Below are 18,681 nucleotides of genomic sequence, written 5' to 3' on the forward strand. Positions count from 1 at the left end.
GCTTGTAGACATAGCAGGTTTATCGTTAAGAGCATGGACTCTGGAGCCTGGGCTTAAATCCAGCAGTCACTGAGTGACCTTGGGCATCTCATTGTGCCACTGTGTATTAATGGCCCCATCTGTAAAATGGGGGTGACACTAATGGCACCCACTTCATTTCTGGTGTGAGAGGATTAAATGTGTTAATATTTGTCAAGTGCTTAGAACAGCATCTGGCAAGGAATGAGCTCTGTGTAAGTTTGTTAAGTACATAAAACTTCTCTTCCTCTTGCTGTTTGGTGAGGTGCCTGCTTGTGAAGGATGACTGGTGGGTGTGGGGTGGGGGTACAGGGAACAGAATTACCCTAGTAATGAAGACAAAGCCCAAGAATCAGAGGAATCTTACAGAATCAACCAAGGTGGGGGTGTGGTGGTGGTGAGGGAGATTTCTTTCCTCTTCAGGCAGTTCCTATAAGAGGCCTCCAAAAAATCAAAGCCAGCGCAGGCACTCAGGGAAGGGATGACAGGGAGAGGTTTGCAACCCCACCCAAGGCACTGTGATCAGTTCCTCAAATAAGGAGGCCACAGCCTGGTGGCTGGTCTGAGCCAGACCCTTTAATTCCTGAGACAGGGTAGGGGAAACACCCATCTAATGTGCTTCACAATTATTTTTAAAGAACCAGAGGAGCGCTCATGAGGCTGGCAGATAGCTGCCCACCAACCACCCTACATCCCAAATGAGGGGCTGCGGAGCCTTGGCTCTGGAAATCCAGGCCGGGCTTTCTGTCTCACCCGGGTGACTTTTTTTTTTTTTTTTAATGTGCCAGGAATTCCTCTCCCACGTGGGGTGGACTCCGAGGTACTCAATTAAGCAGCCAATGAAAAGTCAGCTCTCCGGTAGCAAATGACCCTGACACTTCTTGTAACATAAACAGTTGAAACGTTTCCAATTAGAACTGGAGACAGAGACGTTTGAACTCTCTCTCTACTCCCCTCCTTCTTTAAAATAATTGTCAAGCGCTTTGGACAGGGTGTTGTATACATGTTTTTTATTTTCTTTTCTCTTTCTGGAGCATAAAAGACATGTATTTTTCTCCTCGTTCTTTTTTTTTTTATTTTTAATTTGTGGGGTGGCATGGGGGTGTAGGGACAGAGGCGGTGAGCGTAAAGAGGTGTTGACCTGGATCCTGGCCTGCCTGCCCCCTTCCTGCTCAGGGTTCAGGCGGTGGGGGACAGCCGGGAGCGACGCTGGGTGTGCAGCGGGTGGGAGTCACAGTGTGGAGTGCTGGGCCTGTCACCCCACAGCCATAAGCTCAGAAGGGGCTGGGCATGAATGAATGAATGAATGTCTTTCCTTCGACAAATGCTCTCATGGACCCAGCTTGCGGAAGCGAAGGGGACGCTGAGGTTGGCTATCCTGCCAGCTGCCCTGGATTCCTCGACCCCTGCCCGGCTTGGGGCAAATTACTGAGCTTTCTTAGCCTCTCCTCTTCATTGTAAAACGGGGCCACCAGCCAGGCCACTTCCTTTGGGAATGAAGAGAGTGCTGCCTGGACAGCAGCGCCCTGCCTTATACCTAGTAAGCGCCCAAGGGCTGTCCTGCCTGACTGAGTGGCTGGGTTCTCCAGCCCCGCTCGGCCGAGGAGGCGGCGCTCTACAAAATCACTTCCAGGACACAGAGCCGCGGACCCCTCCAGGGTGCCAGGCTCGGCGCCGGCGCTAGGGCTCACAGGTAAATTCGACGTGCGTCTGCCCTGCAGGAGCGCGCTGGCTCGTGGGGTCATCAGGAGCACGAACATCGGGGCAGGAGGGCCGTCCAGACCAGAGACAGAGCTGCTGTGCTTTTCTGTACACAGTCCTCGCAGACCTGACCTGGGGGTCCGGGGGCTCCTCGGCCGCCTGTGGGCGGGCGCCGTCGGAGCCAGTCCGGAGGGAGACGGAGAGAGGGAGGCCTGGCGAGGCGCCGCGTCCCGGGCATCCTGAAAGCATTGTGTTTAATAAATCCAGGCGAGACGCACACCCGCGCTCTCCCCCCTCCTCTCGGCTCCCAAATCGAGACCTGCTGTAGGACCCCCAGTTTACGGGGTCTTAAAACCCCCTCCACTTTGATTAGCAGCTTCAAAGAGCTCCCTTTAAAGTTGGCCCCCTCCCCGCCCCCACGTCCCCTTTTACAGGCCGCCCCTCCCCCATCACTCCTTCTAGACTTCTGGAGGACGACAACAACAAAACATTAAATGCAAGTTTAAAAGGGGGGAGGGGGAAATTTTAGGCTTCCTCCTGAACTTGGGCTGTAGAAGTGACCTGTTTCAGGCGTGAGCAGGAGACGGAACACCGTGGAGTTTGGGTTTTCTTTCTTTCTTTTTCTGTTTCTTTTCTTTCTCTTCTTCTTCTTTTCTTTTTTTTGGTTTTTGTGTGTGTTTTTACCTTTTATTATTTAAATTGATACGTTTCATTACTAGGGAGAAAAATAAAATATTCCTTTGATACACAAAATCAAATTGATATTTAGCCTCTGCTTACTTTTTTATGCATGGCTCCTTTATACCACATGGTAGTGACAGATTGTTTGAGCTGGAAGGAAAAGCCATTCAAAGCTAATTAAGCAGCCATTCCAAGCACTATTTGCAAGCGGGAGGCTCAGAAGCCTCGGCATTTGTCAGCGCTCCCCCACCCCGCGTGGTTTTGACTGACAGCTCTGGCCGCCGACTGACAGCTCCTACCATCTTCACCAATCAGCAACGGAGGGCCCCCTCAGCGGTCTGTGATTGGTCTTCCGAGTCTTGCTCGGGGGCGTGGTCAGCGTCCCCCACGTGGGGGCCGAAGCGAGAAAGGGGCGGGAAGGGTAGGAGGTGCGCCCACCCGTGACGTAAGGGGGAGGGCAGAGAAGGGGGAGGGGAAAAGGAAGCTCCAAAGAGGAGCCATTTTGTGTCTAATGAATGCTGCGGCCAGATGCTCGCATCTGTCGAACCGGGCGTCTCCCTACCCCCCCCTGTTCGGTGCGCGCCGCACACGATTTATGTTTTTATTTAGGAGAATAAATAAATGAAGAGAGGAGCGCGGCTCGGGCCGGCGGCCGGAGCGGGCGCGGAGGTTCAGTCCGAGGCGGCGCTCACGTGTAACTCCCTGCGCACTAGACTCCGAGCGCCCGCTCGCGCTCGGCTCCTCATTACGATGCAAAAGCTAACCTCCGGCAACTAATGAGGGGAAATAGGGATCGGGGCGCGCGGCCGGCTCGCGCGCCTCCGTCGCGGGCCCCCGGGTGCCGCCGTCTAGCGCAGATGCCAGGGAAGGATCCCGGGGCCCGACTGGGCCGACTCCCCGGAGATGTTCGCTCCGAGGGCCGCGTCCCCCTGGCCCATCTGCCCTGACGTAACCCCGAGCGCGTGAGATCCAGGCTGTCGGTTTGCGGGCAAACCGGCCCCGCAGCCCGGTGGTCTGTGCGGCCGCGTTGGGAGTCCGGGAGGCGCGGGCGGGGAAGTGGCTGCGTCCCCCGGGGCGTCCGGGCTGGGGACCGACACATCCACAGGCTTCCGCCAACGCTGTGACCCTGCCGCATGCGGGCTGAGTGAACCGGGCCAGAACTCGAGTACCGGGGCATCGGCTGGGCAGGGGCCGGGACCCGTCCCTTACTCGCTCCTCCGGCCCGGGAGAGCCGTGAGGAGCCGGCGCGGCGCGGCTGCGGCGAGGGCATCGCCGTCCCCGCCGGGAAGGCGTCCGAGCGGGGCCAGCCTCGAGCAGAGCCTGTCGTCCGCAGGCGGCCGGGCCCTTCCTCTGCGCGGCCCGCCACGCAGACTCCCACAGCTCCTCTCAGGCAGCCTCCGCACCGCAAAGGGGCTGTTTGTTTGGCTTTCCGAAAAGAAGGGCGAGCGAACAAAGGAGGAAAGCTGGGAGGTTACGGGTGGGGGCAGGAGGAGGGGTAAGGAAAAGGGGACATCCTCAGTTTCGAGCAAATTTTGAAAGGTCGGAGGCAACTTTGGGAGCCACCATTTTATCGGCCCTAAATCTCTTGAAGTGAAAACATTAAAGTGACAAAGTGATTCTGTTTGTTTTATGGTATATAATTGGGCTGCTTTGCAGACCTAATGAGATTAGAGGGCGGAATCGCTCGCTGCCGCCGCGGAGCGAGCTGATACATTGCGACCAGCCACAGGTTTTGAGGATGGTACAGCTTGTCTTTTTTTCTTTTGTTGTTTTTCCTCTGTCTTCTCTCTTTCCTCCTGCCAAATAATTATTTGCTAGTAGATCGTGGGAAAAAAAAAAGAGGAGGAAAAAAAGCCCTGGCAGCCCAGGACTATAATATATATCTATTTATTATATGTCTTTCGGTTAATTCCTGATCTGAGGAGCGCTGTTTTTCACTCCCATGCGAAAGTCACCGGCGGGTAGGGCCTGATTGCTACTTTTCATGCATAGTTTTAGACACAAGAGGGCATTGTGACGTCGTGCCCGGCGGCGCCCAGTCGCAGGCCGCGGCCCGCGGCCCCACGTGGGGGCCCCGCGCTCCCATTGGCCAACGCCGGACGAGGCTGCCACATTATTTTGTTACTTTTCAGTCCCTATTTGGAACTGCTCTCGCGGCAGTTCAGACCTCGTGCTCGTCCCCCAGTCTGTCTGTGTGTGGTATCCGCAGGTCCGAGGCACTTTTTTTGGTTGTGTGTGTGCGCGCTGGGTGTGTGTGCTGGGGTTTGTCGCGGCGCGGAGAGGAGAGCCGGACGAGGGGAGGAAGGAAGCCGCAGAGCTCCGGGTCTGGCTGCGTCTCCCCGCCGGCGCTCTCCGGCCCGCGAGCTCCGAGGCGGCCGCGGCGGTGGCGCTGAGCGCTCCTCGCTGGGGACGCGGCACTCGAGCTGGGAGCAGCGAGGACCCTTTGCGGAGGCTGCCGGTGCCCGCTGGAGTAGGATGCCAGGGCGGCTGATTTGCACGCACTGAGCCCGGAGTCCCTCCCGGCCCTGGGAAGGGCTTGCGGCGGCGGCGGCGGCGGCGGCAGCGGTAGCAGACGAAACAGCGGCTCTGGTCTCCGAGGGGGGGCGTCGAGGCGCCCGCGCCGGGCTCCCGCCCTCGCCCTCCGGCGCTCCTGCGGCCCCAGCCGCCACCTCGTTGCCTGCCTCCTTCCTCTTCTCGCCGCGAGCCCGGGCCCAGCCGTCTCTAGGACCCGACCCGCGCCCCGGATGCTGGGGGCTGCCCCCGCGCAGCCCCCTCCCGGCGCAACGCGCTGAGTGACCCGGAGGGGCCCCGGCCTTGGGACTCCGCGCCGGGCCCGCCAGGGAGCCGACGATGTCCGCGCAGCCCCGGGCTCTGACGCTGTCGACGCAGCCCGGGGAGGGCGACCGGCCGCAGCCCGCCGAGCCCTAGGCGCACAAAGCCCGCGCCCGCCGCCCGGCTCGGCGCCCGCCGACGACTTTGCCGCCCGCTCCGCGGCTCTTTGTCTGCACTTGGGGCGGGCGCCCGACTCTGGGATTTCGCTGCGAGAACGGGCTGGGGGGGCCGGGGGCGAGCTCTCGGTTTCCCGGCCGCCCCCCGCTCGGGCTCGGCTCCCCCCTCCCCCGCACCCTCTCGGCCCGGGCTCTCGGCGCTTCCACGCTCTCGGAATCACGACCCCTCCCTGCCATGTATCCGCAAGGCAGACATCCGGTGAGTAATTGCAACTCGGTTTATTTAGGCATCTATCACGGCAGGGTAAACGAGGCAGTTTATCTGGTACCTCCATTTTGCTTGTTGCCACCTTTATGGTGCGTGTGCGTGTGTGTGTGTGCGTGTGCGCTCACACAAAGGGGACGGGGACGCGGGTGCGCCGTGAAGAGGGGAGGTTAGTTCCGCCCGAGCGGCGCGGGGGGCTGCCTGTGTTCCAGGGGGAGCTGTGGCCCCCGCCCCTCGCCCAAGTCTCCCAACTCGGCCGGCCTGTCCGCCCGCCCTGCCTGACTTGGGGCCGGGCGCCCCTTCGCGCAAGGGCCGGAGCCCCGTAGCCGACAGGGAGGGATGGGGCGCCCCCCTCCCCCCCCAGCGCGGGCGCTGAGAAACTTGCCGGGAACGTTCTGGGCTGAGGGTGGCCTAGCTGGTTGGGCGCCGGCGGGAGGGGCTGGGGCCGCCTCGGAGGAGCCGGGGCAGCCCGGAGCAGCGTCTGATGCCCCCGCCCCCTCCCCTGTCTCGTCTTCGCGGGCTCCAGGCTCCCCATCAACCCGGGCAGCCGGGATTTAAATTCACGGTGGCTGAGTCTTGTGACAGGATCAAAGACGAATTCCAGTTCCTGCAAGCTCAGTATCACAGGTAAGGCCGGCGGGGGCCGCCCCGGGGCTGGCAGGGAGGGGGCGTCCCTGGCACGACTCCTGCCACCCCCCGCGGGGACGGAGGAGGCTCCCGACCCCGGGGCGGCGAGGCTGCCCGGGCCTCCGCCTTTTGTTTCCCCTTTCGGAGCGCGCCGCCTTAACCCTTTGCTGCCCGCAGCCGCCCGGCTCCCAGCGCCGCCCGCGGGGCCCCCCGGATGGGGGTCTGGGTCGCGGGCGGGTTCACTCCGGGTTCTGGGGGTCGAGAGCCAGGGTCCCTCTGCCCCGTGGCGGAGATAAGTCCACCAGCTGGGCCGCGGCAAGTTTCGAGTTGTTTCACACCCCCTCCCTGTGTCGGGGACCCGAATCCCCCTGCGCCCCGAGGCTGCGGGATGCTGGGGTACCCCCGAGGGTATCGGGAAGTGGAAAAGTGGCTCTCAGAGGCCTTTGGGTTGGGGCCTCGGGGGAGGCTGTGCAGGCGCCGGGCCTGAGCCTGCTCCTCCTGCCCTCGCAGCCTCAAAGTGGAGTACGACAAGCTGGCGAACGAGAAGACGGAGATGCAGCGCCATTATGTGATGGTGAGAGGCGCGGGGGCCGGGAGGGCGCCGACCCGGCGCGGATCTGGGGAGACCGGAGCCTGGTCCCCACCATGGCCCAGCCGCAGGGCAGCCCCGGGAGCGGGTGTGACCTCACGGTCCCCCCTACCCCTTCTCCAGTGTCCCCGAGCCGGGGCGCTTGAGGGAGGGTGGGCTAGGGAACAGGCAGAAAGAGAAACCCGAACTCCTGGCTGGGGACTTCTGAACTACCTTTGTGTGTCTTTAATTTGTGTTTTGAAGGCTTCCCAAGAGCTAGTTGCCCTATCTTCGTTAGTGAGATAGGATTAGATCGGCCCACGTCAGGGGTGGATAAAAATCTTCTTAGAGACCTCCCCGGAGTGTTTGGAAACTTTTCTGCTTTGCAGCTGTGGGATCTAGCCAGAAGCCCTCCTTCCCCAGGGTTTTCTGAGGAGTGGAGGAGCCTTTTAAAGCCTTATGCTTCCACCCCTCTCCTCAGGGATCCCCTACTGAGAATCCTGTCAGCCCGGGGCAGTAGGTACTGTCTCCCCTTTGCCCAGTGCTCTGCTCCAGCAAGTTTAAACCTTCCGTTTGTGAGAGGGCATGGAGGCACTTGAGCGCGGCTCTCTGCACTGCTTTCCACAGAAGAGGGCTTCGACACAGTGCTAAATAACTCTCAGAGGACAAGAGGGTCCCAGTGTACACATGATTCCCTGTTGAACCCGAACCTTGTATAAACAGGATATATGGCACATGCAGTGCTTGTGGGAGGGAGGGCCCAGCTCTTCTTACTATTCTACATCTAACGCATTGTTGAGATGAGAGGGACAGTCCCCCTTGTCAGCTCTTAAATCTCTCTGTAAGCTGACTTTGGGGTTTGATTTAAAATTCTTCAGCTAATGGATCATAATGGTATGATTTGGCCAAAACCTTCCCAAGAAAAAAATGGGTTTTGAAAAACGAACAGATTCCTGTGTTGTTAATGGCAGTTCTTTTTCCTTTTAGTACTATGAGATGTCCTATGGCTTGAACATTGAAATGCACAAGCAGGTAAGTGCTTTTCTCTTTGTTTTTTAAAAACTTACATACATACGTGGACTTCTTTCTTATGTTCCCTCTTGTTTACAAATGAGCCTGGTTCTTCTGTTCCTCCCACTTCTCCCTGAAGAGTGAATGGATCCAGTCCTTGAAATGCACGGTCTGAGGCTTTGCTGAGTTCTTGGACACGTTGAGCTTTTAGCATTGGAACTTGTGAAATTAGTCCCGGGCTTGGATCTTGGTGGAGGATAAAGGACCAAAGGGAAAGTTGGAACCTTCAGGATCTGCTTTACAAACTCCTGAAAGCCCAGAGGTGGCTGGTTGCTTTTATCTGTTTTAATGTAAAATTCTCAAGAGGAAATGCAGGAGGATTTCTTTTCTTTCTTTTTGCTTTTTTTTTTTTCCCTGCAAAAATGTGATGTTCTGCCTTGATAAGATTAAACTTGAAGAGCCTTAAAAGCCAGGCTGAGTTGTAGAAATTTAAGGGAACGAAGCCACTAACTGTTTAAAAACGGAAAGCCAGAATGAAATACAAGTCTAATGCCTTGCATTGCCCAGGCAGCTTTCTCATCTCTGTCTTGATTTGCAGGCTGCTGTGTTCCCATTTTACAGAGAAGGAAGCTGAAGCTAGGGGGTGAAGTAACTTGCCCAGGGGCAGCTGAGCCAGGCTTTTGAGGTGGCTGGGGGTTGAGCTCAGCTTTGAAATCCTGAAGTCAAACCAGTTTAGCGAGTGTGGTGTTGTTTGATGGCTATGTAAACTACCTCATATTGTCACCCTTCTAATAACAGTGTACCTCAAACCGAGCAAATACAAACACCCTTTATCTCAGTGCATATCAGTAACTAGTCTAGTGCTAGGCCGGGCTGTGGGAGAGGCCTGTTTGTGTATTTTGTTCCGAGGAAAGGCTGCCTATAATTTGGCTTGGCCAACGATTAGAGTTGACTTGGCACGTATAAATGGCGCAGGCCGGTTGTTCTTTTTAACAATTGGTGTTCTTGAAATCTCAGAAGGCTGTTGACTCATTCTAGCCTTTGGTGACCGTGACTTGAATGGATTTTCTGCTCTAAATTACCAGTCGTTTACAAGGTTTGAATTTTGCTCTTTAAAGGGGCAGGACCCAGAGCAGGTGAGAAGCCAGGTGACCCCTGGAAAGCATGTAGATTCCTGCCCGCTCCACTGGCTTCCTATAGAGCCTTCTGAACCTGTAGTTTCCTTTCCCTTCCTGGAGGGAGTCCCAGTGTTGGGTGACAGGCAGTCAGAAAGGGGCCTGAGTTTATTGAGCAAGGTGGGAAGCCGGCTGGGGCTTCCTGAGGGATTAGTTCCTTAGGAAGGCACATGAAGGCCTTCTTGACACACAAAAATAATAAACAGACATGGCTTTACATGTAAAGATGTTTCTCCTTGGGAGGATAGACTAGAGATAGGTTCTGCCGACTCTAGGTAGAACTGACCAGGTCTGACTTGTCCAGTAAGAATTTGTGAAGTGGAACTGGGGTCCCCGTTGTTTCAGGGACCTTGGGGTGTTGTGCAAGGTGCTACTTCCTCCCTTTCTCCACCTTCTCTCTTTTTTTTCTCAGTGCTTAGTATCTTGGGTGTGTTTAAAGAGGGCAGTTGCACCCAGGTTTAAAATTTATAGCAGCAGTTATTCTAAGAGCTTCGTAATTAAGCTATAATATCTTGTTGGATGTTGAGGTCTGCATGGGTGGTGTTCCCATGTCTGTGAGTGGATGGTTCTTTGGCACAAAGAATCCACCTTGGCTAGCAACAGTGCTGCTCCCCGAGTCCTGAGGACGCTCTGAGAGCAGGAAGAATTAAACATCTAAATGCTTTTGGTGGTGGGGTTTGTCTAAAGAGCAGCTGTGTGCATCTGAGATTTCTGGCCATTCCCCAAACAGGGTTCTTAGGGGGAGAATGCCTGAGGTTTGGCTATGTTGTCTCTTGTAATCTTGTCAGCTGCCAGTGCCGGATAGAGGGATTCTTTGCCTCCTTTTTATAGGTGAGGAAACTGAGGCTTCAGGGAAGCCAGGAGGGCAGAGCTGGGACTCAAATCCGGGCCTCTGGATTCTGCAGCTGGGCACTTTCCCCCGCTTGCCACTCACCTTTGCCTTCCAGCCCCAGTTCCTGGCATGAGAGTGTGTGCTCTGAGAGCCGTGCCATTTTAGGCTTTAGGCGGCCTCTGAGCTGGGTGAAATCACCCTGTGTCCGTGGAGGAACAAAGAGGCAAGGAGGTGAAGAAACCTTGCCTGAGAAACGCCTCCCTGACCTAATGGGCCTGGCCACTCCCTGGGTTTGCGAGGGTTCTGTAGAAGAAAGCCGTGCCACTAATTGTAGTGTGGGTCTTGGGTGCATTTGGCGGATGGTGGTTAGGCCTGAGCAAACAAGTTTATCAGCTGACCTGTTTAGCGGTTGACTGGTGTTTTATCTGCACACACAATCAAGTGACTGGAGTGCTTGAATTATTCATGCAGTGTCCTGCCCTCTAGACTTGACTGTTCGTGTGATTACATCTGCCTGGAACAAACAGGCTGGATTCTTCGTCTTTAAGCTCGGGTGGGGGTGGGGACTATCTGTACTTTCATATAATAGATGATCTACAGAGCTAGCACCTTGGGAAGTGTGGCAGTCCTCAGCCAGCTCTCTCTCTCACACACACACAGGTGCACACACACACCCCACCACCACCACATATTTTTTTGAAAAGCTCTTCTTTGCTGGCTCTATGGGAAATGCCAATTAGCTGGGAACCTCAAGTTCTGCCAGATGGGCCCCGGTATTGACAGAGGGCAGCTGATGAGGTGCGTCCAGCCCATTTTTATTTTACTGAGAGGTTAAACTCACTGTGGCTGGCTCCTTCCCTGGCTGTTCTCTGTCTCCCTCTCTTTTTCCAAGCTGTCAAATCCCAGAGAAGTAATAAATGGTTTCTCCTCCTACTCTTCTGCCTCCCTCCCTAATTATGGTAAAGCAAAGATTACGGAAGCACAGGCCTGGCCCAAGACCTCAAGAGGTCACCCACCTGCTCCAAGCCTCTGCTTCCAGGCAGCATGTCGGGGTGATTCAGCAAGGCCAGCGGGGCAGTGATGGCTGCCCACCTCATCAGGTGCCATCTTGTTCCTGCAGAGGCTTTCCAGTGTCAGCCACAAATAACAAAAGCCAGCTTAGAAACAAGGGCTCCCGAACAACTGTTGTGCGTTGCATTTGAGGCACTGATGCGGTGGAAGCTGGGTCAGGCTACCTTTTCACCCTCTGTTGGTGAGCACTGATGTTTTGCAAGTGGACTTGAGGCATTTTGATTTGGGGGCAGTGTCGTGCCACCTTTTTCTGTTAACCGAACAGCCCTTCTTGTAAGTTTCTTTTTGCATCCTGGAGGTAGAAGAGCCCTTTGGCTTCTCTTGCAACCTTTTCAAGTTACAGATGCGGAAACTGAGGCCCACAGAAGGGGAGCTGATGTATCCAGAGTCATTCAGTCCCACATTAGTGGTAAAGCTGCTACTGCAGGCTTCCCTCCCAACCCCAGGTCTCTTTTCTGCAAGACTCAAGAAATGAAGAGTGCTCTTTTAATAGCACTCTGTATCTTTAATTAGTGTTGCTTCTTCCTGCATTATTATCCAAAGAGGCTCAGACTACGAACCTGGCTCCACCAAAGTCCAAAGTACCCCATTTCAGGTTGTATAACCATATCAGCTGAATCCTCTTTGTGCACAGTCCTGTTCTGAATTGCCAGCTATTTGCACAACTAATGATTTGATGTGTGTAATGATAACACAGAATGCATAACCAGTAATCCTCACAGACAAGGTAAATGTGGTAAAACCTGTGAACTTTTTACCCGAGCCACAGGGGTGTCCATAAACACAGGGCCAAAGGGGGAGGTGGAAAGTCCCCATTTGTCACTCCCCTCCCCTCTCTGGGTCTTCTCACCCTAAGTAACAAGGGGCTTGGCTGAAGATCTGGAGGCCCAGCAGCTTGAAGTTCTGTGGCCATGGTGAAGGCACCAATGGCCAGAGGGAGCCACCAGGTAGGGAGAAGGTGGGGCCACTCTCAAAATAGAAGGGAACACAGGTCCTTAGACGAGGGCAGTGCCTATTTGTGTGGCATCCGGGTAGAGCTGTGAAATTCATTTATTTTTGCCGGAGTGCTGGCATCCGAGAACCCCACTATGCCCTGGTTTCCATGTGACTTTTCCTGCCTTTTCACTCTTGCCTGGAAACGACTCTCTGATCACAGGAGTTGTCTGCGGTGCTCAGCTTTGGGGTCTGCTAGCACAAGCTCCCTTCACCCTGTCCCATCCATGTAGCGGGGGGCTGCCCCACTCCTCAAGACTGCCACCTACCCCAGGCTTCTTTGGACCCCTTCTGTCTAGTTGCCAGTGGAGTTGTACAGAGTAGGGGTTTCTGTGCTTCTCTAGGTCTTCTCCTTATTGGACATTTGATTATCAAAGTGACCCTGGGAGACGGGCAAGTGGTCCCTGTCCTGACTTCACAGATCAAGGAAACTGAGCCTGGACGGGATCCTGGCTACTCATTCAAGACTCATTCCGTGAACTCTCTTGGACCAGGAGCCGGGAGGGCACAGAGCTTTCCTCTCTTTGGACTCCTCCCTCCCACTAGTGTGGGAAGGGTCTAGTTTATATCAGAGGCCTTTTGTTTCCATTTTTGTCGAAGGAGTGAGTCAGTCAAGGAATGAATTTCCTTTTGCTTTCTGCATAGGAGAATATTTTTCTATGTTATTGTTTGTATAAAATACTGGGACACCAGGGACAAAAAGGTGACAAAGGCCTAGTCTCAGCAGGGTCTCCCCTGGGATCTGGCACTCATGATGTCTTTCCCACACCTCATTGTCTCATTTTGGGGGTAGCTAGGAGGGAAGCTCCTCTGCTGAGGTCTCCGTAGCACTTAGTATGTAATAGGTGCTCGGTAAACATGCTGGTTTTTCTTTACTCAAAACTGTTGAGGTTGTTTGAGGGTGGAGTTGGGATTCCCTGAGCCCTGTGAGTAGGAAGCAGGGGTTGTCACTGTGGGCCGGCTGCTGGCTCTGTAGCCTTCCTCCTGTGGCTCCGCATCCAGTTTCTTCATCAGTAAAATGAGGGGGTTGGATTCATTCCCAAAACGGTTATTAGGGGCCTGGGATGTGCCGGGCGTGGGCTGGGGTTGGTGACATAGAGGAATAAGACACCATTCGCCCCGCTGGGGAGTCAGGCGTCTGAATAAGTAATTGCAATGTGGTGAGGTAAGTGCTAATGTGGCCCGAGTGTCACAAGAGGAGCACCCAGGACAGAACAGCGTATTCTTCCTGAGAGAGGGAGCCTGGGAGCTGCATCAGAGAAGACTCCACTGAAGGGCCATTCCTGGAGGCGAGGCTTAAAGGGAGGGTGGGGGCTGCTCCGGCAGAAGCCAGCGTGGAGGCGCCTCCAGGGTGGCAACAGCTCATGGAAAGGCAGTGAGATACGTTCTGGAAGCCGCAGCCTCCGGAGTGATGAGGGCTGGGGACTGCACTTGGGAAGTGAGGTGAGGTGGTGACATTTTGCAGCAGCGGGATCGCCAAGGCCTCTCTGCCTGTACATTCTCGACTCCCGACTCTGTGGCTCTCCCTGTCCCCATATGGCTCTCCAGGGCTGGCCTGAGTCCATCTGCTGCGGGGTGGGGGCGGGGGACGCTCTGAGCCAGCTGTGGCCTTCCCTCGCTTGCTTCCCCACCGTAATACGTTGATTTGAACTTTATTCCCCAAAGTGGCGTCGTCTCCTTTCTCATGTTGGTAATTCCGTAATGACTGGTTATGACCCGCCCCTCCCCCATATTTAATTCTCATCAGCCCAGCTCTCCACTTTGCTATTAATGATAGCAGCCAGCAAAATAGCTTTCAACATGCCATTGACAGTCTGGTTTAAGAGAGCACTTGAAGTAGTGCTAGACAGCTGAAAGCACCCATAATTGTGTACCAGAGTGAGAACTGCGTGCTCAAGGGCCTTGTTTTTATATGCTTAAAGGGACAATATCTTGTTTTCAACAAATGCTCTCGGGAGACTCACATCCAAGATGCTTTCTTCCCTTCTCTTTTTTCCTTTCTTCTCTTGCCTTTTTTCTTTTCTTTCTTTCAAAATAAGTTTTTTAAAAAAATTTCTTTAAAGATAAATGTTGCCCTCAAGTTGGGGCTAAGGAGAAACTTAAGGAAGGAGGAACGCCCTGCCTGCACGGAAGGGATATTTGGAGGGCCGTTGCTCTGCAGTACTGGCCCTCCAGACAGCACGCCGTGGGCCAGCCTCTGCCCTCTGAGGCTCCTTAGGACCTTGCGTTTCTCAAGGAGGTCATGGGGGAGTCTCAGTTCTCATCAGCATGGATTTTGAATTCTTTCGTTTGCCAAGGATGTCACACAGTCAGCTGGTGACTGAGCTGTCACTGTGAATGTTTAGGCAGAGGCCACCTTTATGGGGGGATGCGGGGAAGGGTCAGTCTGTTGGAGAGTCAGAACCCGGACCACTAAACTAAGCCCCTTCTCAATCAGATTCCAGGAGGCTGTTCCTTCTGCAGAGTTCACAGGCTCGAGAGGCCCACCCAGAAACCAATGGAGTGGATAGCGCAGGGGCGTGTATTCTTAAACGGAGGTTCATGCTAGGCTTACGGGCTTAACCAGGGGTCCTACTTAGTCAACCCTGAGGATTTTACCTGATAATATATACCTCCCTCCTCTTCACCCCAGCCACATGTCACCATTGCTTTGGAGATGCACCCCTCTGGGAAGAGGTTTCCTTTGCCAGTTGTATCCTGTGAAGGGTGAAGAGAGAGCCAAGTTCCCAGGGGTGGGGCCTGAGAGGCCAGGGAAACCCTGTCCGGGTCTGGAGTCCATGTCACCCTGTTCTCTCTAAGGCTGGCTGCTCTTGGCAAAGGGTAGGAGCACAGGTGGTCTTGGTCAGCATGTCCTAGGCAGCCCCTTCCACTCTCCCACTGCGTGAGTGACGTGGACGGGGCCCAGTTTCTGGGCAGCTGCTGCTATCACCAAATAATCCCAGGGGAAGGCTATTATTGAGGACGAAGCATTTGAAAAATTTGATCTTCCAAATATCATAGATCATGATAATATAGCCCCTTCGTGTTTCTGTGGCAGTGGATTGCAAAGCAGATTAGACATATTCATCTTAAGTAGCTAAAATAATGCATTTGGGTCGAGGACAAACAGACGCCAAGATAAAAGCATCAGAGCATGGGGTTGAAGGGCTGGGGTTGACCATGACCTGTATACATCCAGGGCACTAGAGGGCTGTGTTCTCTAATTGGGGTGGTGGGGGGAGGAGAGACATGTGAATGAGGAGGCTGGGAGGCCCGTGAGCCCTGCATGGTGCTGGTACTGGATGCATTTTGTGGGGAGCTCAAGGAGGAGGGTGATGTTTCAGTTTAGGGTTCTCCCTGACCCTAACAGCAATATAGACTTTCTGGGAAGGATGCAGGCCTTCTTAAGTTTCTGAGCAGTAAGCCTGTCAGGACTGATTGGCAGATCAATAGGTGCTTTAGCTTGTCCTTAAACCCTTACCTGCTGCTTTTCCTAAAGGGAGCCCCACCCCTGATCTCCCTCTCCAGGGGGAAAGCTGCCATCCAGTTCTTATTTTGCTTTGCATCAGAGCAGAAGTCCCAGGGAAAGACTGGAGGAATCGAGACTGACGGCATAGCCCCTGTCCTTCGATCCTTGGGACCTTGTACTTTATGCCAGAGAAACGGGGGATCTCCATGAAGCCAGGAGAAGCAACGTGGTTTAGAGCCCTAAAGGACTGCCCTTCCCCTGCCAGGGTCCTCCCACTGTTGGCTGGGTGCCATTTTCCATGGCACCTAGCAGCCCTGCCTGCAGGAACTTCTCAAGGGGGGAATTTTCTCTTAGCATTTTTGAGATTTCTGGCTGTTCTCTTACCTGGTTCTTACCCCGCTTCTAAGGGACCTCTGCTCAGCTCTTCCTCCCTATCCATTTGCCCAGACCCTTAAACTGCCAAGGTGCTGAATACCCATTGGGCATTTTCCAGGCCTACTGGATGGTAGGTGGGGTGGGTCCTTGATGAGCCAGTTTTTCTGTCATCTTTGTGCCTGGATTCACAGTTTCTCCCTCAGAAGTCAGCTGGTTCTTGCTGGGGGATCCTGGGAAGTTATGTGCAGAGCACCAGGAGCTGGGAGGTGGGATGTCCTGATGGCTGAGAGATTGGCAAATGTGGGTTTGAGCCCTAAATCAGCCCTTACTGCTGTGTGACTTTGGGCAGACTGTTTGACCTCTATGAACTTTAATTTGTAGGGGGTATAATAATAATAATATTGCTTACTTGCTAGAACAGTGCTGCCCAGTAGAACGTTCTGCAATGATGGACATATGGTACATTTGAACTATTCAATATGGTAGCCATCGGCCATGTGTGGCTATTGAGCCCTTGAAGTGTGGCTACTGGGACTGAGGAGCTGAGGTTTTAATTTAATTTTAATTAAATGTAGCTAGCCACACGTGTCTGGTGGCTTCATAAATTATAGGGAGTCATATAGGGAGTTATCGCATAAGGATGATATGAGATGATGCATCTGAGCTGCACATAGAAGGGCGCAGCAAGGTGTTCTCACAATGGGACCGACTCCAAGTTGTCAAGGCCTCAGAGAGAGGATGAGATTGTTGGTGTTGCAGATGTTACAAGACTCTCTAGAGCCCTTGCTCGTATGGCACTTGTTGGCTCCACAGGCCTGCAGCATAGGCACCATGAGCGCCACCTGAGACATGGGAACACTGAATAACTAGCTCGTGGTCTCGCCGTGGACCAGTGGCAGGCTCAGAATTGGAAACGAGGTCTGCTTCAGTGATCTTTATCCGTAGGCGAGATGGAGGTGTGGTCTTAAGTGGACTTCTCACATGGCCACTCACAGGCCCACCACACTTCAGGGCTTTGATTCCAATGCTGGGAAGGCCCTAAGGGAAACCTTTAAGAATTCAGTAAGACATGGGCATCAGCATTGTGTGCATCAAGGGTTCCCACCTTGGGTACCACTGACATTCGGGGCTGCATAGCCCTTGGCGGTGAGGCTGTCCTGTGCATTACGGGATGTTTAGCAACATCCCTGGGCTCTACCTACTGGTTGGTCGGTAGCACTACCCCAGTTATGACATCCAGAAATGTCCCTAGACTGCCAAAATCCCTTGGGGAGCAGATCACCACTGGTTGAGAACCCTTGATGTAGGGGGAGGCATTCTGGCTCTAAACTGGGAGACTTGGGCACCACTTGATCTTGCTGCGTGACCTAGGGCAGCTCCTTCCCTCTCTGGGCCTCATTAGCCTCATCTGTAAAATGAGAGGTTAAAGAGGTGCTTTACGAGGAGGTCGATTTGAGAAGGAGCAGATCATGTAAGTTTCTAAATAACTGATCTTGATTTTTTTTTTTTTGCTTGTGAAACACTACCATTCCTGCCATCCTCATCTGGGAAAAGAGGACGCTCTGACCCCTTTAATTTTAATTGCAGGAAGGGATGTGCTGTTTGGTTGTGACCACGGTGTCTCATGGACAGAATGGGGCTCTGTTGTCTCTGTCCACAGTCAGTCTGTCCTCTCCCCCTACCTCATTTTCCCTTCATGCCACCTGGGGTTCCCAAAGAGTCCCTGTCCTTAAAAAGTCATAGCTAGCATTTCCTTTGTAGTGCTGACCTGATGGAGAGACCCCCAAAATTTAATGAGCTGCCTCTGCAAGGGTAATGTGACTTTTACAGCCTGTTGAGAGACAAGGGGAGATTTGCATAATGTTCCAAGGGGGATTAGGTGGCTGGGGGTTGCCATGGCAACCCCACAGGGATGAATTGAGAATTTTTCCTCCTGGCAGGAGTTGGCCAATGGAGTCTGGGAAGGTGGGGGAGGGGGGCAGGGGGTTATCTGAGGGGAGGGAGAGAGGCGGGTGGTGGCGCCTGGATGAATGGGCAGTGCTGGGGGAAGGTGTGATCTGAAAAAGCTCTCCCTGTTCTGTCTGCACAAGCGAGCTCTTTGAGAGCCATCCCCCCCAAGTGGTGGTGGGAGGCAAGCAGAGTTTAATGTGTTTGGGAACCAAGAAATTAAAGTGAACAAATATTTAAAGATTATTGGATCTTGCTAACAGGAAGCCCGGTAGATGGAAACTGAGAATCTGAGAAATGAAACTGAGAGTCTTAATGTTGGGGAGGGACTTGGGCCGTCTTACAGGCCTGTTCCCTTTCCCGGAGGGAGTGGTGTCTGCCTCCTTGTCTCTGTCGGTCTCCGGCGAATACTCCCAAGGGCAGGGCACTCACAGCACCTAATTCGTTTCTGAGAGCTCTGATTATTATACTGGACTCAAATCTGCCTCCTTTGTGCAACAGAAACCGAGGCCCAAGTGCTGCAGGGCCTATCTGGGACAGAGATGTAGGACTGGAGACTGTATGTTGCCAGCTCTTCCCGGGGTCAGTGGCTTAGATGCACACTCACTTGGCCTGGCCATCCCCAATTTCCATTGACACACCATAGACCCTTGGAAGAAGAGGGAAGGCAGAATTCCTTTTGGGTAGTGTGCAGAAGGGTCACGTCCCAGTCCCAGGGACCCCAGCCTCCTTTGCCAGCATTGGTCCTAGCTGGGGAAGGGTGAGTGTGTCCTTCCTCCCTGCGTGGCATCCTTACTGTGTGTGAAGGGCACCGTGGCGGGTGCACAGTGTTGGTCACAGGCCGGCCTATGCAACGTCCCATTCCCTCCCCAGGAGACAGATCCTCAGGGTCACGCCGAGGGCTGGGCCTTTCTTGTACCGAGTCCTCCCAGCATAAAGAATTCAGCAGGCTTCCTCGGAAGGCATAAATATTTAATGGCGTTGTAGTTATATATAATTTGATCAATATGTCGGTGCTAAA

General features: G+C 54.1%; 1 protein-coding gene across 12 annotated transcripts in view; it reads left to right on the forward strand.

Moving 5' to 3' along the window:
- The first annotated feature begins 4,518 nt into the window (after window positions 1-4,518).
- TLE3 (transducin-like enhancer of split 3) overlaps window positions 4,519-18,681 on the forward strand; it is a 47,329-nt gene continuing 33,166 nt past the window's right edge. For 11 of the 12 annotated variants that reach the window (XM_012640628.1, XM_012640629.1, XM_012640630.1 and 8 more), the window contains exons 1-4: window positions 4,519-5,607; window positions 6,140-6,240; window positions 6,751-6,814; window positions 7,796-7,840. In XM_012640628.1, the coding sequence (XP_012496082.1) occupies window positions 5,584-5,607; window positions 6,140-6,240; window positions 6,751-6,814; window positions 7,796-7,840 (234 nt within the window). In that variant the 5' untranslated portion in view covers window positions 4,519-5,583. Of the gene's footprint in view, window positions 5,608-6,097; window positions 6,241-6,750; window positions 6,815-7,795; window positions 7,841-18,681 lie in introns of those variants that run through there. The other variant, XM_012640632.1, reaches the window with a different exon arrangement.

Source organism: Propithecus coquereli, unplaced genomic scaffold (assembly GCF_000956105.1).
Source record: "Propithecus coquereli isolate 6110/MARCELLA unplaced genomic scaffold, Pcoq_1.0 Scaffold155, whole genome shotgun sequence".
Lineage (NCBI taxonomy): Eukaryota > Metazoa > Chordata > Mammalia > Primates > Indriidae > Propithecus > Propithecus coquereli.